This window comes from Triturus cristatus, chromosome 2_2, assembly GCF_964204655.1.
Source record: "Triturus cristatus chromosome 2_2, aTriCri1.1, whole genome shotgun sequence".
Taxonomy (NCBI): Eukaryota; Metazoa; Chordata; class Amphibia; order Caudata; family Salamandridae; genus Triturus; species Triturus cristatus.
In genome coordinates, this window is record NC_140582.1 from 608,194,820 (window position 1) to 608,218,976 (window position 24,157).

General features: G+C 53.0%; 1 protein-coding gene across 1 annotated transcript in view; it reads left to right on the plus strand.

Annotated features, from left to right (window-relative positions):
* The first annotated feature begins 23,521 nt into the window (after positions 1 to 23,521).
* KLHL2 (kelch like family member 2) overlaps positions 23,522 to 24,157 on the plus strand; it is a 506,272-nt gene continuing 505,636 nt past the window's right edge. Inside the window, exon 1 of the mRNA XM_085641784.1 lies at positions 23,522 to 23,883. Within this exon, the coding sequence (XP_085497910.1) occupies positions 23,855 to 23,883 (29 nt within the window). The 5' untranslated portion in view covers positions 23,522 to 23,854. The remainder of the gene's footprint in view (positions 23,884 to 24,157) is intronic.

Below are 24,157 nucleotides of genomic sequence, written 5' to 3' on the forward strand. Positions count from 1 at the left end.
GTCAGAGAGTTCTCTAATGGTACTGATAATACAAAGGATAACTCTGATGGTATGAGGAATGAAGTTGCCAGACAACATGAAGCAGTATCCAGGTATTATTGCAATAAGAATAATACCAAAGCACTTCAGTATTTAGTTGGTGAGTGGGTGCTCTTTAAAAAACCCAATAGGGTTAGAAAGGGAGAATCTAAATTTACCCTACCTGTCAATGTTGTTAGGATTTCTAAAGGTGCCATTCTTTTGGAGGATAGAGGGTGGTGGAATAGGAGGTGTCTGGTGAAAGTCACCCAGGAGCAAGCTTCAAAGATTACAGCTGCTAAAAATAAAGGTATGTCTTACCCTGAGTATGGTGGGGGAAGTTCCTGGTGGGATCTCTCTCAAGGAAAGATTACTTTTCATTTAACCCGAGTTGCACCTTCCGCTGAGTTTGACAGTTTTCCTTCCAATGAGGAGGTTCATGGGCATGATGATTCACATGTGTTTTTGCCATCTAACGAGGAAGTACTTTCTTCTAATGCTAGCGTGGAGGATTTGACCACAAGGTCTTCGCTTGCAAAGTCTCCTTGCAGGATATCTCGCAATGCTTCATTTCCTCTGAAGTTTAAAGATTATTACTTAATGTAATGTTGTTTTTATTGTGCATGCTCGCAATGCTCCATATCCCCATGCTTACATTACTTTTGTTTATTGTTAATATTTGTTCACCTTTCTTTTATTTATAAAAAGGGGGTGATGTTGTGTTAAAAAGTTGTCCTTTGTCTCTTTAAGGTCAACTTGTTATTGTACCATGCTCCAGCGCGGGTGGTGTGTGCACTTTCAAGTTAATCCGTGGTCTGCTGTCCCTGAGTGTTCTTCTCGAACAGTTGCAGTTAGAACAGTTACATCGAGGGCACCAAAAGAGCAGTTGTGGGCTCTCTACTCACTACAATAAACCTTCTCTTTTACACCTACCTCGTACGGATATCCCTCATTCAACATGAACCAATTGAGGTTCGCTGCTTTTTCTTTAAACTCCTTCCATAGTGCCTGAGACTCAGCTGTAAAGCGGTCTACAAGACTTCATAGTTATTTGATCCAAATAGAAAAGTGAAGCCTGAGATTACAAGCAGACGCTGCTATGTTCTTTAGAGATGTGTAACCTCATTCCTGTACTAAACTGTGTACGGCAAGAGTGTGAGTGTTTAGCATGCATTAGCCATTGGCAACCAGAGTGAGAAAGCGTGAAGCCTGAATGCTGCCTAGACTTCACCCACCGTGCCAACTCCACCTGGGCAGAGAACTCCAACAGCAAGCGTGGTATGTATTAGATTTGGGGGTCTCTATTTGGCAGAGGTAGGTACCTTTGACCAAATAGGGGCCCTTGCATCTAGTCAGGGTAAGGGGGTACACTCCTAAAATAACCACTGCTCACACCCTTGGTAGCTTGGCACGAGCAGACAGGCTTATCTCAGAGGCAGTGTGTAAAGCATTTGTGAACACATACAGTAACTCAGTGACAACACTACAGATGGACACCACACAAGTTGTATATTAAAAATAAGTATCTTTTATATAGACTTAACACAAGACCACAAATGACAAAAATCCACAATACTGTACTTAAAATGGTAGAATTAGCTTAGTTCTCTTTAGATGTTAAATGCGACACTTTGAGTTCAATGTACCTTAGGATGCGTAACGCTATACAACGAAAGTGTTGCAGGAAAGGTGCTGCGTCGGTTCCTTACACGCAATAACGGTGATGCGTCGGGTCCCCTATGATGCATAGGGGATGCGTTGGTTCTTCTCTGCGAGGGGAGGTGATGCGTCGGTTTCTTACTGCGCTTCCGTGGCGATGTGGCATGCAACGCCGTGATGCGATGAGGATCCGGTACAATGCGACAAAGATGGCATCTTCTACTTGATGCGACACGATGCATGCACGCCCGACGGCCGTGCAGCGACTCAACGATTATTCTGCGACAGGCCCTCGGTGATGCAGCGTCATCTGAGGCGACATCGATCCTCTTCTCCGGCGATGCGAGGCGCTTCAGCAATGGTGCGACAACTGCAGGGTGGCGACACGCTTCTCCGTTGATGCGGCGACGTCTGATGCGATGTCAATCTTCTTCTTCGGCGATGCGACGACAGCAGCTGCGGCGGCGACACGCTTCTTCTTCGTGAGTCGCGCTTCCAGCTCCTTGCGACACGCAGTCCTTTAGAAAGCCTCGCACAGCAGCAGGCACTTCCAAAAGAACTCTTGGGGAGCTGGTGGGTGAAGTCAGTTGTTCCTGAAACTTCAGCAGGAGGCAAGCTCTCTCTCAAGCCCTTGGAGATCCTTTACGAGTTGATGAAAGTATACACAAAGTTCCTCTCTCCTTTCTTTGGCAGTTTAGGCAACCACTGCAGGCCAATCTCCCAAGCAGCACTTCAGCTTAGGATAGTCACTCTCTCTGGTTCCTCTTCTCAGCAAAGGTTTCTTCTTGTTTCCCAAAGTGATCTAAAGTTCTTGGGTTTGGGTCCCAATATTTATACTCAGTTTCTCTTTGTTCTCTGAAGGCAGAGAGGCCTTTGCCCAGTCCAAACCAGTTTTGGTCAGCCCTGGAGCACTTTGTTGACATGAATCCTTCTTTCCTTTCACAGTGCAGGGCAGAGACATCAGAGGCACCACAGGAGGCGGGGCCAGCATTGTGGAGGGAAGGCACAGCCCTATTCAGGTCCCAGGTGCAACTCCTCCCACCCATCTACATGCAGATCTCTCTATTCAGCCCTGTGCTGACTCACCCTGTCTCCTGGAATCCCCCAGCCCCTGTCACTCAAACTCCAGACAAGGAATACACAACCTAGCAGAGGCAGGCTTCGATGGTTAGACAAGAAAATACCTACTTTCTAAAAGGGGTATTTTCAAACACAGAATGTTAAAACCAACTTCACTAAAAGATGCATTTTATCATTCTGAGGTCAGGCATACTAAACTCGAATTTCTACCTAGTTCCCTGAGTCACTTAGGATTATACGATGTAATAGTCAAAATGCCCATTCTGGCCTATGGGGAACAGATAGCCTTGCAATAGTGAAAAACGAAAATGGCTGTAATTCACTATTAGGACATGCCACACACACCAGGACATGTCCTACCTTATACTTCAATGCACCCTGCCCTTGGGCCTACCATAGGGGTATCTGATATGAAGAAAAGGGAAGGCTTAGGGACTGGCAAGTGGGTGCACTGGCAAGTGGGTCAGCATGGCAGTACCAGACTGCACACAAGCTCTGCAATGGCAGACCTGAGACACACTTTTACAGGCTGCTTCTGTGGGTGGCACTACCAGTGCTGCAAGCCCACCAGCAGCATTTGGTTTACATGCCCTGGGCACTCCTGGTGCACTGTACTAGGGTCTGACAGGTAAACCCATACATGCCAACATTTCAGAAGAGCAAAGTGGGAGATTTAAAAAAAATCGGGAGAATGGGGCCTTCAATCGGGTTTCTGTCATGTATGGACTTTGGAAGTGTGCTGCTGCAGGATCGGACATTTGAAAGCAAATTCACGTGTTTTTTTTAATCACCTTTCAGAAGCATGGAGCGCAATGGCAGGCAGAGAAAGAGGGGGATGCAAGAGTTGTGCACTGGCCTGGCAGGTTGCGGTCAGTGCATACACCCCCCCTCCCTCCCCCGTCAGCCCGGGCTGAAACAGCTTCCGGGCACACACACAGCCGCCCCCCCCCCCAGTACTTCACAGGTGTTTAAAAGACCATTCGGTTGTTAATGGGGCTTTGTTGGTTTTTCACCCCTTCTACAGCCCCTGCATCGCCATTCTGACTATTGCTGGAAGAATTAGCACGTTACACATTACCAAGCCCTGTCAGCTGAAACCCAGAGGAATCGGGTTTTTGCTTGCAGGAATCGGGAGGCGTGAGACTAGCCTTCAAATCGGTAGTCTCACGACTGAATCGGGAGTGTTGGCATGTATGGGTAAACCAAACTAGCCAATCATGGAATCACTAATCCATACATCAATTTACCATAGGGAGAGCATATGCACTTTAGCACTGATCAGCAATGGTAAAGTGTCCAGAGTCATAGAACCAACAAAAACAGGTTAGAGAAAATACTGGAGGAAGGCAAAAAGTTCAGGGATGACCCTGAAAAAAGGGTCAAGTTCAACAGTATGCTTATTTTTTAATGTTATATAAGTCTCTATCCTAAGATGAACTGTCCTAGATGTGAAAGTTGGTAATGCCACCGGAGAGAATCAGTGTACGCCTGTCAAGGTGATAGATTGTTTCCTGTCACCAATAGCCTCTGGGATCACTTAAGGTGCGAGGCCCTCTTGAATCATCTTGGTGTACTACTACAATTTTCTTTTATCCTCCTACAAATTTATCTTACCTTGTTGTTTTTGGACATTTTCGTTATATAGTTAACCTAAGTGTAGCTAAAACAGCTAAGAGAAACCCTTCTGCAATTTTTCCTCTTTTTCACTTAATTTTTTATCTTGATTTTTTTGTTTGTTTATAATGGCTCATACTTTTTTATTTCCATAGATGCATTTTTACCTTACATTTTTCATACTTTTAGCTTTTTATCCTCATTACTGTTTCTGCGTACGTCAGTCCCCAACACTTGCTGATGATATGTATTGGGCTTGTCCGTAGCTATCAAAGGGTAAGCGAAGGATACTTTCAGGGAATGTTGGGTTTGCATCTTAATGTTGTTGTGGCTGTTTACCCATATCTCATATGTATGTGTACTCTCTGTGGTTCCCAGAAATATTTCTTACAGTTGTCATTAACCCCTTTTTGAAAGCGTATGTAGTGCTGTGCATTTGATTGGGAGAGTATCACAGTTTCTGCTAGCTGTTCCCTTAGTATCGTCATTGGCATCCTTTACACCCCTCCAACAATATATACATTTCCCAAGAATAAACACACAACACAGATATTTGTTTGGGTAAAATTGCTGCAGGTTTATAACATACACCGTTATGTAATAGGTGGGTTATCTTACGGGTGATACAAGGGCAGGCAACCAACTGGGCCGCCTGCCCGTCTGATGAGCCAGGCAGCACCGTGGCGAACCCCGCATGTGCTGCCCTTACTAGTGATCCTCTTCTCCGATCACGTGACCATTGGTACCTTCTTACTCACGCCCCTTTCAGGGTGGAGCATCGCATAGCAAACCCACCGGTTGTTCAGGCCCACAACCGCCCAAAGGACTAGCGGGGTGCCGACACGGTTTCAAGGACCCTCCCATGAGGCTCCACGGATTTGGCTCTGGCACCCCCTATGGTGCAGCGCAGAGGTACCCTTGGTACCGGCCTGCTTCCAGATCGCCCTGTAACTCTGCCTGCAATGAAAAAAGGAAAACATTACAATATTCTCTGCCCCCCTCCTGCCACCACCACGCCGGGTAAGCGGTAGGGAGGGAGACGGCGTGCACGGCGAACAAAGAGGTCGCCAGCATGGTGGGGGAAGGATATATACCCTCCCCCAGGTCCAAGACGCCCAGGAAGTGACATCCCTCGCGTCACGACCGGGCAGGAAGTAGGGGGGGACTCCCACCGGAGTCCCTGCCCCCAAAGGGGGAGGGGGGGTGCATGGTGCCCAGGCAACACTAGAGCGCCGACCTCTCTAGTGGCCCCCTGCGGGTGCCTCGGTCAGCTGCATAGTATCGTCATTGGCATCCTTTACACCCCTCCAACAATATATACATTTCCCAAGAATAAACACACAACACAGATATTTGTTTGGGTAAAATTGCTGCAGGTTTATTACATACACCGTTATGTAATAGGTGGGTTATCTTACGGGCGATCCAAGGGCAGGCAACCAACTGGGCCGCCTGCCTGCCTGATGAGCCAGGCAGCACCGGGGCGAACGCCGCATGTGCTGCCATTACTAGTGATCCTCTTCTCTGATCACGTGACCGTTGGTACCTTCTTACTCACGCCCCTTTCAGGGCAGAGCGTCGCATAGCAAACCCCCCGGTTGTTCAGGCCCACAACCGCCCAAAGGACTAGCGGGGCGCCGACGCGGTTTTAAGGACCCTCCCATGAGGCTCCTCGGATTTGGCTCTGGCACCTCCTATGGTGCAGCGCAGAGGTACCCTTGGTACCGGCCTGCTTCCAGATCGCCCTGTAACTCCGCCACAGCTCTGGAAGTGGCCCACATCACCGCCAGAGCCCCCCACCACAGCTATGGTCTTACTTGCAACCTCTCCTGTCTGGTGCTTCCTGCAAATCTAGATGAAAGAGAACCATCCCTACTAGTTATAGATGGCCCCATCTATATCCCAAAGCCCTCGACGCTAGCCTGGGTCAGATAGTGTCTGATGGAACAAAAGGCCCGTTAGGCCTGAGAAGTTGTGCCAAGAACTATTCACCCCCATGCGGGAAAGTTCCACTGCATCACTAGCCTCAGCCCCGAGTCAACTCTGGGCGGGGTGGATGCCAACACCCAGGCTCACAATGCCCCATCTATTTGCTGATCTCACCTAGCTGCCGTCCTACTAGCACCAAGTGTGCCTGAACACCTGCGTGCCCATCTATGGGACAGCAGCCCACTTGCTAGGTGACCACTCCCCCACCCGCCTGCCTACTTTGGCTATTATGGCAAGGAGGATTATACTTAACCTTTGAACAGTCCCTGTGCTTGCCACTGAAGGTGCACAGGAATGCCCATAACTAGGCGTACTGTGACAATGAGCAAGGCTGCCCTCCAGCACTTGCCCTGCAACCCTTATCCCTGCTGGGAATTTCGCCCGCTCAGTTCCCTCTGGTGGAGCCCCCTAGGCATACCCGCGTGGAGAATCTGTCTGATTCAATACAGGGCGCACTGTCTGTAATATGGTGCCTAACATTTGATGCGGGAGATGCCACGCATGGCCTAGGTCATGGGAACCTTAGGGAGCACCGCATTTCCCCCCCAGGCGTACCTCTAAATGGGCCTGACACCACCCAGCTGTAGTGCTCCTACTGGGCTGTGTAAATGCAGCCCAGGATGACCTTAAGCAATCAGCTTGGTGTGCTACCACAAACCGTATTGGTCATGAGAACCTTGAGAAGCACACGATTTTCACCTGGGCGTACCCCGCGATGAGACCGCCTCCACCCAGCTGTAAGGCCAGAGAGACATATATATTACACCTATCTACTTGGTTTTAGCCCCCTGGTACCCGACTGGTTGCCACTCTGTGTTTTTATGCAGTGCGCGTGCCCCCGAGGCCCGATGTCACTGACCAGACGGTGTCTGTTACCCACTTTGCTGTTACTTATCTATCGCAAACTGCCCTTACTTGGATTGGAGGAATGCTGGGTGCTTCCTAAGGACTGTGGATTTAAAGCTCCAACCTAGTTTGACCCCCAAAACTTAGGGAAAACCCAAGTAGTAATCATGCCCTTCATGGTATATCTACCCCGGCATTGACTATCAACGTATTAATGATACCGGTCGCAGAAGATGCCCCTTCCAATCTTCAGGTTCTGGCCCATAAAAGAAGACCCAGGGGGCAGACAAATCTGTAGGAGACAGACAGGGACCTTCTGTGCAACTACTTGCCCTTTTCCGGAATAAAGGTAATGCCAGGTCAATAATACCCTGTTGCCAATTGGCTCTAGCGCAGTGTTTACTATCTTTTACGCACCACAGCACACTTGTTAGATGACACTACCACCACCCGCCTGCTGTCCTGGCTAAAGCGCGGGTGAAAATGTCTCACTGAAGCGACCTAAAACCTACCCATGGTTGCAGAGGGATGCCCACCCAAAGTACATGGTATCCGTCTATTTGGTGCCAGCCGATGTTCCGAATAAGGCCCTCGTGCCCGATGCAGCTCAGCGTTTCGCAGCGCCTCTCTTTGCATTGTAATTTCCAGAGTAAGGGTAAAATTAAACTTCCCACCATAGGGCTGTTAACCAGTGGCAAAGGCAGGCAGACCCTGGGCATAAGAACAGACTCAGAGTAACGTCCCTCACCCAGCCTATGTATCCCCTAACAACTTTTGCTATGGTATCCCAGCGTGCCAAGAGGTTAGTCAGTGTAATTGGATAAGAGGACAGGGAGTAAACATACTCAACTGTCCTGCGCCTTCTGAAATAGAGAAGCCAACTGTACTGGTCGTTGTGGGCAGTTGTGCTCCAAACACATCTTCCCGGACTGCTGAAGGCAGCACCCATTCATGAAGCTCCTGTGCTGGTGGGAACAAAACCTTTAAAATTTCCACTTCTGACTAATTGAATACCTTCACCCGGTGGTATCTTGGCGCTGACTAACTTGGTTAATGTTACCACACACTGGTACTTGTTTATCACTTCCGAATGAAGAGATACTAGGTGGACCTACCAGGCTCTGAACTTGTGACCAGGAGGTCGAACCCGAGCCCCCTTCTGTTCTGCCGCTCCGCAGACCTGTGAAATTGTATCCAGGTGCCGACTTCTGGCACTTGAACCCAAACTTGTACAGGCACGAGCTAGAAACCTTCATCTAAACGGCCTGCCAGCCGGCTGACCGCTTCCCGCGGATGGCTTCTCCTCTACTCTGCAGGAGTGAGACACACTGATTGCGCCAGTCAGGTCACCAGCCACTAGATTATGAAAGCATACGGAACATTACCTTGGAATCTGCAGTTAGTGACTTTCTAGGTTGACCCATCTGGCACGCTGTTGATCTGGATATCCATTTTAGTAATAATAGGGTAGCTGCTAGATACCAGAGCCAGGGTGCACCTGGGGACATGTTGTGACCTGCCCTGCCAACGTCCTGGTCAACGGTTCCCCTAGGCATACCTTTTATATCTTGTAGGCTGAACCTAACCCATCACACTCACTTTGCCGTGCCTGTAGTGGTCATCTCCAAAATTGGACAGACAGCGCCAAGCAATGGCGAGCTGTCCCAAGCGCTGGTGTAACCATTAAGCAGCGGTGCCGCGCCCCAGAAACCGCTTGGTCAAATTTAGCACAGGTAAACTTGATGCTGCACTTTACCCATAGTAGGTGTAGGAGAGTAGGATCTGCACTTATGTTGCCCCCACTTTTTTCTGATGTATACACTGGTTTCTGGCTATAGTCTGGCTGGGTCCCTGCTAATCAGGGCCCCAGTCTCTCTGTTCTCTCTAAACGACTTGGTGTGCATATTAGATGCACTAGTGATTGGATACTGTGGTACCTTATGAGCCCCTAGTATATAGTACCTTAGGTACCTAGGGCATAGGCACTTCACAGGCCTACCAGGGGCTGAAGCATGTATTATGCTACCCCTGGGAAGCAGACTCAATCTGACACCACAGGCCTGCTACTGCAGCCTGTGTGAGGTAGTTTTAGCACTCCTCACTAAGGAATAGGTTTCTATATCTTACCATACACACACATATAAACCTATCAGCCACCCCTATGGCAGGCCCTATCAATCCTGAGGGCAGGGTGCTTGGTTTACAATGTGAGGGGGTGCCTCTGCATGAGCAGGGCCCCTCTACAGCTGGCAGAATCTATTCTATATAGCTGTTTGTGGATGTGGTTAAACCATATACTCTAAAGTGCATTAAAATGCTAACTTTAGAATGACTGCATCAAAACATGTCGTGTTTGGTGTCAAACAACTTGGAATCATACCCCCACATCAGTTCATGATGTGGGAGCATGATCCCACCCTTCTAGAGGGGACGACATGTACCCACTGTAGTAAAACAACAGAAATCTGAAAGATCCCTGGCATCACAAAATGGATGCCACCAGCACAGACACTGGGCTGCCCTCCTGCTGCTGACTGAAACCCGCAGTGGAGGAAGCCCAACAATAGGCATCCTGTCACAGGGAGGTGTCACCACCTTCCAGACAGGATTTAGTGTATTGGAGCTGGGTGGGTGCACTTCTAGAGTGCATTGTAGTCCTGCACTGGGGAGCAGTAGGCTCCTCTGTGCATATGCTAGCTCAAACCGGTTCAGGGGCTTCCTGTCCCTGCTCTGGCGCGAACCTGGACAAAGGGAAGTGGGTGTAACCACCCCCTACCCTGACCCTCCCAGAGGAGTGGTCATAGAGCTAGTCCCTCCCCTATCTTCAGTATAACATAGCAAACTTTGCCATTGCAAAACAGATAACCCTGGACGACGCTCTACAAAGAAGAATCCTGGCCCTTCGACGGTCCACTACCTTTGGAAGACAGAAGAATCTCCCTTGGAGTCAAGGAGTGACTCCCCTGCTTGGCAGGCACCAAAAACCTTAATCAACGATCGCAAACTTTCCCGCTCCCGCCAGAGTTCGAAGTCCCTGAAGCCCCGGAAGTGGATTTCCTGACTTCTCGACGGCCATTGTGAGTCTCCAGCAGAGCTGAGGCGAGTGGACCCCACGAGTGACAAGGAACAGCAATACCCGTGTACTGTGCACTATTGTCGAGTGCAACCCCTTCACGACGTTCTACGAACTTGTGCATTGGACCATTTGTGGCCCAAGCCTCCAGCAGGATTTGCAGCGAAAATCAGAGGCCTACCCCGTCCCGAGTGACCGTGAGCTCCTGTGAAGCATTTCCTCAAGAGGCGTCTTTGCGATCCCTTCCCCATTGGCTTGTGGGTCCCCTGAAGACTTTCTTATTGACTAAAAGGGCTCCCCTGGTTGCTCCAGGCCTGCCCTCACTCACCCTCATTGGGTGAGTCCCTCAGACCTTGCTGGTCTGCAACGCTGACCTTCTTCGATTTCCACGAGACTTGCAGTTGCCAAGGCTTGTTGGCTCCAATCTGGTTGCCGACACCACAGTCAGCTGCAGACGTCATGGGACACTCTGAATCCAGCTGCTGGTCATCGTCGATCTCTCCTGGACCTCGTGAGCGAAGAGTCAAAACACCATCGATGACCTGAAATCACCCGACATCCGTGGTCAGCCATCTTCCTGGCCACCGGTCACTGGCAAGTGACTTTGAAAACTGTCCCTTCAATTTTCAGGTCATCTGCATCTCGAATCCACCCTTGGATTCCACCGGACACTTCTCCAGTCGACGCAAGCAGCAAATCTTCTTTGGTCTCCATAGAAAACAGCGACGCGACCCGACACCAAAAGACACCTATGCACCGGGCTTCCCTGGGTGAGGTAACTCATGCACTCCGGTGCCCTAGTGTGTGTTGGCCCTCGAATTACTTACCTTGGTAAGTGGCTTGCTTGTAGACTTCCTCGAGGTACCCTAAAAATTTAAAAATCAAACCACTACTTGCTCCGTTATAATCAAGAGGGAACCCGCGGCTGTGTTCACACACTGCATGCGTCTCTCCCGTGGGTCTGTTACTTACCTGCTTTCACTGCAGTAGTGAAGCCCCAGCGATTCTACAGGCCCTAGGCCTTGTCATTTTGCAAGTCGACTTTCCTAACCCATTTTTTTAGTATATGGTCTGGTACGCCCCTAGGGCCCCAGCCATATTTGTGCTTAACTTATTGTGAAATGTTGATATTTGAATGTGTTCCTGGCTTCTAATCTCATAAAGAGATTAGTAGAGTGTGTCTAGTAATAAATACATATACATTTGATATATATACCTGTGTGGTGTCCGTTCATTTGGTAATTCAAGAGATTATAAGGTAAAACAAGCTGCTTTACATTCCTCTGAGACTTAGCCTGAAGGCTGCTCTCCACAGCTACCACTAGGATAGCTTTCTTTAAAAGGTTGTCTTAAACCTATCTACAATAAGAGTCGAATTGGACTGGTGCAAGGTGGCCACTATAACTAGTGACCAGCATATGCCAGGCCAACTTCTCACAGTAGGCCATTGCAGCCCTAGAAGGACAAAACAGTTAGTGCGGAAGAACACGCGAACATGCAAGCAACAAGCTGCCAAGTGTCTGTTTATGGCAGCAAACACATGTCTCCTGGTGCGCATGACCAGGAGCATGTTTCAGCCTTAAAGTTCATTAAGCGAAAAGATTTGACAAGCGGTGTCCCCCCTTCCCCCAATCCAGAAGCACACCAAAGAAGGGAAGTATGAGCTTGAAGGGTGCTGGTTATTTTGACAGCACGTCGAGCGCTGCCAGGTGTCACTACCTGTCACTATATAGACAGCCTCTGGCTTGTTATTGCGGTCTGCCTCTTAGGCCTTAATAAGAGGCGTCTAATACCTCGGAACAGCGACATCTGATTCCCTAAAAATGAAAACTCTCTTGTATCTGTCTTAAAGCTGCGTGTTCTATCCTTCTTATGTGCATTGGAGCCTATTGCTTGCATACTGTAATCGTGCAACTACACTTAGGGGCCTATCAGATCACGCATGACTCTGGTCTTAGAGGCTGCAGTTTGCCCCACTTAGGATACTGTGGGCTCCAACCTGCCAAACTTTCACACCCATAAACCGAATGTAAAACACAACAGTGGAACAGTGCCACCCGGTGGCCAGAACCCGTGACACAAACTGCTGGGCCCCCTGCCTTGAGCCCAAAAACACCAAAACACGATAAGCCAGTGCCAAAGCCACTCAGCCTCAGTTGCCAATGGGACCACATTGCACTAACACCCAACAACCAACTCCAGTCCCCTGCTGCGGCATGAAATACAATAAATCAACCTCCCCCAGTGAGGCCCGGCAACACCATGGGCCGGGTCTGCAGATGCACTGGTCCCGCGGGACCCACCTTGGCTGCAACAAACCCACCAAAAGCTTACGTTGTGCCCTCGCAGTCAAGGGGCCCACTTGGTCACCCGAGGCAGCAGCCTAATGTCCCCGTGGTACTTCAGTGACCTACTTCACCCCTCTCCCCTCCACAGGGAGACATGGGCTCCAAGACAACTTCCAAACGGTCTGGAACAAGCGCTGAGAGGCCGAGCTAAAAGCACCTCATTCTCAGGTAGAACTTGCCCGAGGGAGGTTCACAAAAGTATGGCAAATATAAACGGCTACACAGTAAATTGCGACACGGTAGACACACTGGCACATTTATGAATACATATACAATCCCAACTGGCTGGCCCTCGTGGAGAACCATAGGGCCAGCAGTCGCGCCGGGGCCGACGGTGCCACCACACTTCCCTACAACTAGGATCCGGACATTCTGATGCGCACCACTGTTTCTTCGCCGTAACGATGAACTGCAGGCACGCCCTCGCAGCCGAGGCGCCATGCTGCCAAGCCGTAGTGCAGTGTAACAGTGCGGACGGGACGACTGGGACAGTGGGCGCGCCTCTTTGCTTACAGCTATGTCTGTTACCAGGATTAATTCCCCCTATGCAAATAAATGTGCTCCACAGCATAACGCCGATTGTTAGGCAAGCTCGCTCTGTGCATTTAGGTAAAGGTACTTACGCCAACCTGTAGCGCGTTACCACTCGCCAGTGCAGCGTAGCATAGATTCCACCCCCTGAAAATCAACAGCGCTCCACTAGCACAAGCCCAGCCGCTCCTATGCCGAAGCGTGCCCCTCAATACACCCCACGCCTGATCACTCCAGGGCAGACCTGCCCCAAATCCTGCACCAGTTATAATGGTGCTGCCATAAAAGACAATAAAACTCCGCACCAGCACCCCCTGGAGCTAGAGCAACGAACACGCCGTGAAACGAATTGCAAAGGCGCACTGTACGCATGCAGGACACCCAGGCCTCGGTCATGGCCCTGAAGGTAACGCAGTCCGTTCCAGGCTCCACCACAACTCCATCGATGTCCCCCAGCTTGTACCTAACAACAATTCAAGCGCCGGACCCCGAGTGGCACGCATGGCTCCAACGCTGCACCCATATTCCCATGATGCAGTCCATCCCCCCATGGCCCCCCCAACAATACGTCGGACCTCCGGGATCCGCAAGGCCGTGGGCTATTCCATGACGCTCACACTGGGCCGGAAATGCCCCCACAACCCCTATGCCTAGATCGAGTTAAACTCAGAATTGTCTGAGTCAGTTTCACACCGCTAACTGCGGGTAAGGCAAGGAGAGCGTAACTGATGAAACCTAGTCCACGCTGGTGGGCATTGCATTGAGGGACACCTTGCCTCACCTAATACACTACTAAGTGCCAGTAGAGAGGAAGAAAAAACACAGGCATACTGATAACTTAGGGGACAAGCGCTGTGCGCTGCACAGTAACGTAGATTAAAGGCACCCTGCATTGCCCCGGGGCACGCATGAGGTTGGTGCGAGGAAGGAGTTCTCCAAGCTGGGGAATGGGCAGTTTGCAACTGAGCACACTTTCACCGTGAAAGTGCTTGCACTACCTCCCAATGAAACCCATACCCCGAAGGGGATGAGCACTGGTAATCCCACGTGTGCCTCTCCTACCCCACCCCCGACCCCGGAACCTCCGAGTGGAGCAAGTGGAGGCGCATAGGGACGGGCGGGCCCCTCACTGGGAAGCTGCCTGGAGACCCACGACGGGGTCGCTACCAGCGGCCCTGAGTCCCAACAACCCCCGCAAGGGAGGGACCGGGCACGGGAAGAATGGCTTCCCTAATCCGTTTACACTCCTCACACTGGGCGCACCCTGGAGCCCCAGTGGGAACGGTGACATCGGCCGCAGCAGTCAGAACGGGCCGGTAGTCGGGCAAGATAAGGTCGCGCTGGCATGGAGGAGCCAGTCAGATGCTAAGCAGGGACGGTACCGGGCAGCGACGGGAAAGGGGCCGCACGTATGATTGTAGCTCGCAGGAGCTGGCCAGCTTGTTATTATGCGCAATCTTCCGCACCATTTGGAGCTATCGTCGCGTCGCCATTAGAGCATTTCACTTGTGGGCCTCTCTCTACGGCACGGGGAGATTAAGTGATTTGCTACCTGTCCCGGGATGTTGAGAGGGTGCCGGGAGTCGAGCATCAGGATCGCGACGAACCTAGTTCCCCCGTCCTAACTTCTGCAGCTTTACCCGCTACGGCCCCACCAGGAAGATTTGTAGCGACGGGGTACCATGTGGGAGTGAGTGCCGCTTGGCCCCATGCCCACGGCCGAGCCGGACCCAGGGATATCGCGCATGTTCTCGTGCCCGTCATTCTAAACCAAAGTGGCACAGTTGCGTCCCCAGGTGGGATGTGTTACGATTGAGTGCAGTCCGGTGTACCGTGTGGAAACTGACTTGCAGACCAAAATCACTCCTAGTCGCTCTATTTTGCCAGCTTTTATCCCCCGTACAGCTAGGAAACTGCAGCACCCGGCCTGAAGTAGGTGCCAGGGGGCAATGAAAGCCGCCAAGTGAGTGTGTATGGGGGGGCGGGCGCACAGCAGAAGAGCGCCGGCGCAGCCCCCCGCATGGATTCAGCTCAAACATCAAACTTAATGTATTAACTTCATTCAAATGTAACATAATTAGGGGCCCGAGGGGACTCCTCGCGGGCGCATCACCTTCACGGCTCTAACACTGCAAGAATCCACCTGGCCCGTGGCCCTGGTGGGGAAATCAGCTTCATGTTAGTTCTGGGCGCTGTAGGTGCCCCTGCGCCGGGCAGACACACAGGGTGCCGATTGAGGTTCCTCAGACTGCCTCATCTAATATGCCGCCCCAGCCTTGCTGATTTGCTGGGGTGGTGCGCTGCAACACGCTGTGGCCAAACGGAAGGGCACGATTACTCTGACCCCCTCCGCGGCTCCCGACCGATCGGGTGCCTTGCTAGCGCACCCATGACCTTGTGTGCCGACAGCGTTGCAATTAGCTGCAATTGTGTTGCAATTGTGCTGCAACAGCCAAGCCCCTTGAGGCCATACCGGTGGTTAAGGGACAATCGTCCGCCCCACATACCCCAAGCACCGCAGTGTGCAGTGACCTGCGGCTTACACACTGCCCGCTCAAGGCACCTCACGGGAGTAACCGCCCCGCCGTGCTAAGCCGTCCCATCCAGCCACCTAGAGTGCACCATGCTGCTGGATAACAGCAGGCGCCCCCCCCCCGGACGCCACCCGTTGTAGTAAGCAACTTTCTGCGACCGGACGGGCATCCGACCGTGATGTGCGGGGGGTTAGGGTGTCCCACACAAGGATAATGGGGCTGGACTCACCGCAAATCGTTGTAAGCAGCTCTGCAACCCGACATGGGGGACACGTTTAGACGGCGTGCATGACGAACAAAGAGGTCGCCAGCATGGTGGGGGAGGGATATATACCCTCCCCCTGGTCCAAGACGCCCAGGAAGTGATGCCTCTCGCGTCACGACCAGGCAGGAAGTAAGGGGGACTGCACCCGGAGTCCCTGCCCCTCAAAGGGGGAGGGGGGTGCAGGGTGCCCAGGCGACACTAGAGCGCGGACCTCTCTAGTGGCCCCCTGCGGGTGCCTCGGTCAGTGGTAGATGCTGATGTTGGTGGGTATAGCCATAAGACATTCTCCTGCAGTTGGAACCACTACATTATCGTTTACTTCCTGTATTTTCAGGACTCGGCTCAAACCCATCATAACCCACTACAACATACATTTCCCAGCTTCGTAGAGTTCTGAAGATCACATTTTTTTTTAATAAAAGTCCTTTATTGAGTATTCCACGATACACAGCTTTCAGCCTACAACCCCTCGGGCCGGCCGCTCAGTATGTAACACATGCTTTGCTTCGTATGAAACAAAGCCCAGTGCCGTCAACCCGGGGGTACGGCGGCGCTATAAAGTGCAAGTGTCTCACAGTTTAAAGGGATAGTGAAGGACTCATTTTCTCTTTTTTATAACCATAAACCAGAACACGTTGCGGGAATATCGCAAGTGAGCCCCACAACCGAACAGCCCCCTCCCCCCCCCCATCCTAACTATGCAAGGTCACCACGTTAAGCACGGAGAGTCCACCTAGGTAGCGGTGATGCAACTACAGCGCCCCACTTTAAAGCACCTGGAGCCCCAGGGTCGTTAGGGTCCTTACATATCTCCTGAGTCAGCTTGCGTGCTGGACGGGGGCTCACAGAGGCCTCCCCTGAAATCGTTCCAGTTGGTCCATACTTCCACCCACTTCCGGGGGCACCCTCTCGCTACATACACAGTTTTTTCCTGTAGCATACACCAGTCCATATCGCTGTGCCAGTCTGTCAGTTTTGGTAGATGAGGGCTTCCCCAGAGTCTGACAATATTCCTCTTTGCTACCATTTGTCCGAGCGTCACCCAGAGCCTCCCTTTCGGAGGCAGGTCCGTCGGCTCCCAGATATTGAGGAGACACCTCTTGGCCTCTGGGCAAATCTCCACCTCCCATACCTCCTGCATACACTTCACCACCCTTCTCCAATATCGTTGAATCTTCGGGCAGCCCCATAGTACATGGAAGAAGGTACCCGTGCCACCACATCCCCTCCTGCAGAGTACCGTGTCAGCCCTCCCCATTAAGTGTAGCCTAGTACAGGATATATATATTCTATGTAGTATTTTCAGTTGGATTAGTCGCAGTCGGGCTGATATCGCGACCTCACGTGGTGAAGCCAGAGCATACAGCCATTCTTCGTCGTCTATCTCCAGCCCCTCCGCAACCCATTTCTCTCTAAGGGGTAGGAGCATGTCAGGGATGTTGTTGATTAGTTTCTTATAAGTAAGTGAAATGGCGTGTTCTGTAATGTGCCCATCAAGTAATCTATCTTCAAGCAGGGAGGTTTGTGGTAGTTTGGTCTCTGGTGGGATATTAGCCTGCAGGGAGTGTCGCACCTGTAAATATCTAAAGTATTCGGTTCGCGCCAGCTCATATGTGTCCCGTAAGTGGGCGAACGTGTGGATCCCTGCGGGGCCCCAGATATCCCTAATTTGGGAGATTCCGATCAAGTCCCAGTTGCGGAAGCCCTTGGTACTTCCCAGATTACCAAGTTTTTCGGAGGCCCAAAGTGGTGTGGCCATCGTGAGGACTCCTGACCATCCGAGCTTCTTCTGAGCAATGTGCCATACCTGTACCGAATGTAGTGTAGGTCCAGTGAGCTGACGTGTACCTCGCGAGGAGTAGAGCGCTATCTCGTAGTTCCCCCCGGGAAGCAGCCATCTATCCATTCCGTAGGCGGGATCATTCCCTGCGCCATATGTCCCCTGGTTGATCGCTGAGAGGTGGGCTGCCCAGTAATATTTGCGAATGTCTGGGAGGGCAATGCCGCCATCGTACCACCCCCGTGTGAGTTTGGTCAATGCGATTCGGGGCGTCCCGGCCCAGAGGAGGTCGCGCTGTGCCGCCTCAATCGCTACGAAGTAGGTGTTAGGGACCAAATCTGGATAGTTTTGTAGCGCATAGAGAAACCGTGGTAGTGCTAGCATCTTAAATAGGGCTGCCCGGCCCAATAGAGACAGCGGGAGGTGCTGCCAGGATTTGGCCTCCCGTTGGAGCCGGCTTAACGGCGGTTTGAGGTTTCGATCATATAGTAGGGCCTTGTCAGTGGTAATGTACACTCCCAGGTACTGGAACCCATCCTCTGTCACCGTGATAGGGCACGTGTCCGGGAGCCTCGGAGGGTCCCCATGGAGGACTTAGAGATATGATTTGTTCCAATTGACCCGGAAGCCAGAGTTACGACCGAAACTTGCAAGTATGTCGAGTACCGCAATTATCGACCTGCGCGGCCTGCAAAGGTACAGGAGGATGTCGTCAGCGTAAAGGGATATTCTGTCCTCCCACCCTTCCGCCCAGACTATACCCTTCAGGTAAACGTCCTGCCGTATCCAGGCTGCCAGCGGCTCGAGGGAAAGGGCGAAGAGAAGGGGAGAGAGGGGGCACCCCTGTCGAGTCCCTCTCTCCAGTGCGAAAACCTCAGACACCTTATTGTTCACCAGTACCTGTGCGAGGGGTTCTGCATATAAAAGATGCACCCACGCTATGAAGTGGGGTCCAAAGCCCAGTTTGCGCAGGACTGCGAACATATACGGCACTCTAGGGTGTTGAAGGCCATGGCGGCGTCCAGAGAGACCACCACCGCGTCCTCCTGTAGTCTGTGGCGCTGCCCCAGTACGCCATTTAGCCATCTAATGTTAAGGGCCGTGTTGCGATGGGGCATGAACCCCGATTGGTCAGGGTGGACCAACGAAGGAAGCACCGATTTGAGCCTATTGGCCAGCGTCTTGGCCAGTATTTTGGGCTCCGCATTGAGGAGCGAGATTGGTCGATATGACGCACAGGAGTCTTTGGGTTTCCCCTCTTTCGGTATCGCAACTATGGTCGCTATGCGCTGATCACGAGGCAGCACCCCTATCTCCCTACTCTGTTCGAACATGAGTTTCAAATACTTACTGGTGACGTCAGGTTTCAGCTTGTAAAGCTCTATGGGAAGGCCATTGGGTCCTAGAGCCTTACCAGGGCGGAGGTCTCCTATTGCGCGCTGTAGTTCATCCTCAGTAAGCGGGCTATCCATGGCCTCCCGTTCGTCGTCTGATAGGGAGGGCATTCGAATATCAGTTAGGAGGTCCATAGAGTCCTCCTCCGGGCGGTCCGACTCCCGCCTGTAGACCTGTTGGTAATGTCTCGCAAACTGTTCTACTATTCCCCAGGGCTCTGTAACTACGACCCCTGACTCGGTGCGCAGTTCTGGCACCACCTTTCTGGCCTGTTGTTTTTTCTCAAGCCAGGCTATAAGTTTCCCGGCTTTGTTGCCCTGATCATAGAGTCTTCCCAGCTTATTGCGAGCCACGGTCTGAGCCTCTTGGGTAACCAGCGCTCTGTACTCCGCTGTCTTTAACTGCAACTTGTGTCTGGCTTCCCTGGCCCCAGTTTCTGACGCCTCCCTCTCTAGATCCGCCAGTTCTGCCTCAAGTGCTGTGACCTGCCCGCGGTGCTCCCTGCGTCGAAGCAAGATGACTGAGAGCGCCTCCCCCCTAATCACGGGTTTAAATGCCTCCCACAAAGTGACGGGGGAGTCTACGGAGCCAACATTGTCGTTGAAGTACTGTGCGATTGAGTTGGATATCTGCTTTCTGGTGTCCTCGTGTTTTAAATGCCAGGCGTTTACTGGTGCTATGCAGCCCTCAAGGCTGTCCCCAATTGTTATGTGCGTAAGGACCGGTGAGTGGTCTGAAAGGCCTCGAGGCAGGAGGACTGCCTCGCGTATCGTCATGCCCTGTCGTTGCAAGGTGAGGATGTAATCTAAACGCGAAACGGAATGATGCGACCCAGAGAAAAAGGTAAAGTGGCTGTCAGTAGGATGGAGCAGGCGCCAGACGTCCGTGAGCCCAAAGGCCTCCAGAAAGTCCGCCAACCACCTCTGCCCCTGGGGCAGGTCTCTAGGGGGCTGCCTATCCTGGGTCCCTGAAGCCACTGCGTTAAAGTCCCCCCCCAGCACCAATTGACCATCGGGAAGGGAAAGGAGTAACGTGCCCAGGTCAGCGAATGCCCGGGTTTGGAGGCCAGGCGGAATGTAGACAGAGAGTAGGTTAAGTGTGCGGCCCTCCCACCGTCCAGATACAGCCGTGAAGCGGCCCTGCGGGTATGTTTTAGTAAGGTCTATATGGAGGGGCAGTGAACGACGCAGGAGGATCCCCACCCCCCTAGAGCCGGAGGTGAAGCCAGAGTGAGCAGCTAAAGTGTAGCCCCATCTATTGAGGGCCTGACATACATTCCCCATCAAATGAGTTTCTTGCATCAGCACTACGTCTGGCTGGTGCCGCTTAATGAATTGTAGGACTATAGTGCATTTAAGTCTGTCCCCTAATCCGTTAACATTCCAGCTGAGGACTTTCAAACTTTGCTCCCATCTCCTAGCCATATCCGCTACTTTGTAGGGTGCTTCGTCCCACCACCCCGGCACTTCGGCTGACTCCATGACAACATAGTTCGTGTGACCGTAAAGAATCCCCAACTCCCCATCCCTCCCTGGTTCCCACCCCACAAGCATACTCAGTGCAGGCTATCAAGGATCTGACACACCATTCACTCCCGCCTCCCCCCCCGCGTCTGTCCCCAACATCCCCGCCCCTTTCTGCAAAAACAAACCCCCCCCTCCCTGCCCCCTGCTCCGTGGGTTACAAACTACCCACCACCCCAATTAGCAGAGCGCCTGTCGCCCAACCCTACCCTGGTGAAAGCCCACCGAGGAAACTCTGCGTGGGAGGTACGTGGGCCAGCCCCCTCCTGGCCGCCCGCCCGTGGTGCCCACTTCGTTCTGCCCCTCAGGTCGGCAGTGCAGCAGCTAAATAGTGAGCCTGGCTCCGAAACCCTGGGCGGACAGTCACGCTGCTTCGCAGAGCAAACAAGTTTTACATTCAACACCTTTTATACTTTACAGTCCGACGGCTTCTCAGTCGAGCGTTTGTGGCCTTGTCACGCTGTGATGTCTCTGGGTGAGTCCCAGCGGGGACTATTCGATCTCGAACGCCAGGACCGCTGGGTCTGCTCAGCCCCCTCCGCTCTTCCTGCTGCTGACCCCGGGGAGGGATGCCCTGTGTTTCGCAACTGTGCGCCGTCCTGCCGAGGGGGACCCGCATTCTCAGCCGTGTCCAGCCACTCCTGCGCCGCCGCAGGCGAAGTGAAGAAGAGTGATTTACCGCCAGTGAGGATCTTCAGATTGGCGGGAAAGAACATCATGTATCGAATCCCGCGGTCTCGTAGCGCCGCCTTGACCCCCTGGAAGGAGCGCCTCTCCTGTTGAACCTGGAGCGTGAAGTCCGGGAAGAAGCGAATCGTGGTCCCCTCGTACTGTAAATCACCATGTTGTCTGGCAGCCTGGAGGATTGCGTCGCGATCTCGGTAGTTAAGTATTTTAGCAATAATTGTTCGAGGTAGGGCCCCTGGTTTGGGTTCGGGATCGGGGCTCTGTGAGCCCGCTCGACAGTGAAGAACTTCGATAGTCTCTTGGTTTTATGGTGGCGGAGAATCAAATCCTCAAGAAAAAGCTCCACACAGTCCCCCTCAAGTCCTTCCGCCACACCTACCACGCGTATATTGCTCCTCCGAGCCCTCCCTTCCTGGTCGTCGAGCCGTAGGGCCATCTGCCGGTGTTGGTGCACGAGCTCGTTGACCCTGCCCTCAAGCCGCTTCTCCGATTCCCGCAGGGCTTTAATGTCCACTTCGTTGGTTTTGGACCGGTCCGTGGTTTTCCCCAAATCGGCACGGAGCAGGTTCACCTCGATAGTGACCTTGTCCATTTTTGCCTCCAGGCTGGTACCAAGGGTCTGGATTGCCGCCATTATGGACGTCAGGGAGGGTTCCGCCTGACCGGGGACCTCCTTCGTCGCCCCCCCGGGCGGCGCCGGCGTTTTTGCGACCGTGTAGTTGTCCAGCTTGTTGGTCTGTGTCCCAAGACCCCCTTTAGGCCGCATGCTTGCTCTGGCGCCTTTGGTGCCGGACGTTCCTCCGCCTGCCCCTGCTTGGAGTGCCCGTGGGTCTGCGCCAGCTCCAGTCTTCTCCGTAAAGGCGGAGCGTAACTGCAGACACCACCTGTCCTCCCCAAGGACACTGCTCAGAGCGGGGGCCCCAGGTTGGGGCCCGCCCCACGGCCCACCGGCCTAAGTACGATCGTCCAGGGGCCAGCGACCTCGAGCCACTGCCCAAAGCCGGTTCGCCGGCGTTAGGGCCCCCTCAGGAGCTATGGACGTGAGTCCCCCCGGGCGGGCACCGCAGGTCACCCTCCTATGACAGTGCCGGCTAGTCTCCTCTCCCCACTTAGTCTGCAGCAGAATGGGAAAATGGCCGCGCCCTCCCTCCTTTCAAGGTAGTCGTCCGGCCGCACCCGTGATGGCGGTATTCAGGCCCTCAGGAGCTGCAGGGTCCCGCAGGCAGCGTCGGCCAGCAATTTCAGGGGAGTGGTACCTCTACGCCGCATGGAAGGCGGCGTCCTCAACCGATGGCGCCACTCAGGGCGCGTCGCGCAGCAGGCCAGAAGCCGGGGCCTCGAGTAGTTCAGGAAGCGGCCTCGGGGCTCCAGGCGCAAAGTGCAGGGCCGCCGCCGGGAGCCGCGATCGCCGTACGGGCTGGCCGGGAGGCACAGGAGTCCGCAAAATCGCTCCGAGTGGGCACTTAGCCTGAGGGAGCTGGGGGCTCTCGTGGGTGAACCTCTCAGCTAGGATTGTGGCCGGATTTCAGGGGGACACCAACGGTCCCGGCGGAGCTCGGGAATCAGGCGGCCATTTCCTACGGCGCCTGGCCACGCCCCCCCCTGAAGATCACATTTGATATCATTTGAGAGATGGTTTCATTGGAAATTTGGAGATCTTCCTTTGGCGTCAAGTGCTGTGGAGACTGGATGAATGAATATGTCAGGAGGGGAGGCAAACTTGAAAAGGCCACATAAGTACCGTGTGAAGCACAACAAAATTAATAGACTTGCCACAAAAAACAAATCGAGCTTTTTTTATGACAGAAAAGAATGAAAGGGTTCGAATTCCCACAGACCTCGCCAGGACACTGTTTTGTGAATGACAGCACGGCTCCCCATCACAATGGCCATGTTATCCTCTCCAAAGTATGTTCCACTTTGCGCCAGTCAGAAATGGTTTAAAATCTTCCACATGCAGGGGAAGCCACCGTCTTCAGCAGGCCGCTCCCGGTGTGGACATGTAAGGCGAGATGCGGCAGCCCATAAGCCTTGTCGTTGATAATAAAGGCTTATACTACAAAAGAGCACCGGCAGATCCGTCAAAGGGGCGAGCAGGTAAGCTTCCTGCGAAGCGGCTCTCCGTCTCAGAGCCCCCTCCCCCTTCCTGAGGGAAGTCCCGGTGTCCCCCCTCTGCACTTCCTTCCCCACCTCTGCACTGCACCGAGGAGGAGACAGCGAGAGAGGAACCAGCTCGGGAGGAGGCGGAGGCAGTGTGCGAGGAATCAGGCGAGAGCGCAGGAGGAAAGCCCAGTGCTTGGGCGCCGTATTTCGGAGCGCGGCCGCGGCGGAGGGGGTTTCTGTGGTGACAGCGCGGGAACAGGATTGAGACGGACGAGCCCGGGGGTGCCACCGCCGCGGGGATGGAGTGAGGAGCGGGAGAGGCAGCCGCGGGAGGACGGGGCGGCCGCTGCTGGCATGGTGCTGGAGGCACCCTGCGCTCCCCGTCGCCCTGCCACCAGCGGAGCACAGAATGGAGATGAAGATGCCGCCCGTCAGCACGTAAGGAAGGGGCAGTGCGGGGGGTTGCCGCCGCGCGTGCATCCATGATGTGTTTATTAACGAGTGTCTGAGTGCTCTGTCCATGTTGTCCACACACACATGTGCGTGAAAATAGCGAGACTTGAGGACACAGAAAGGTTTCTAGGCGAGAGGTTGACATAATGCCTCTTACATGCACCATGTGTCATTTGCTCACTCTCCTCCCCCACATCAGACCACAACAAGCACACCCTGTAGCGCAAGGATGGTGTGTAGGCGGCTCAGCTCCTCTAAT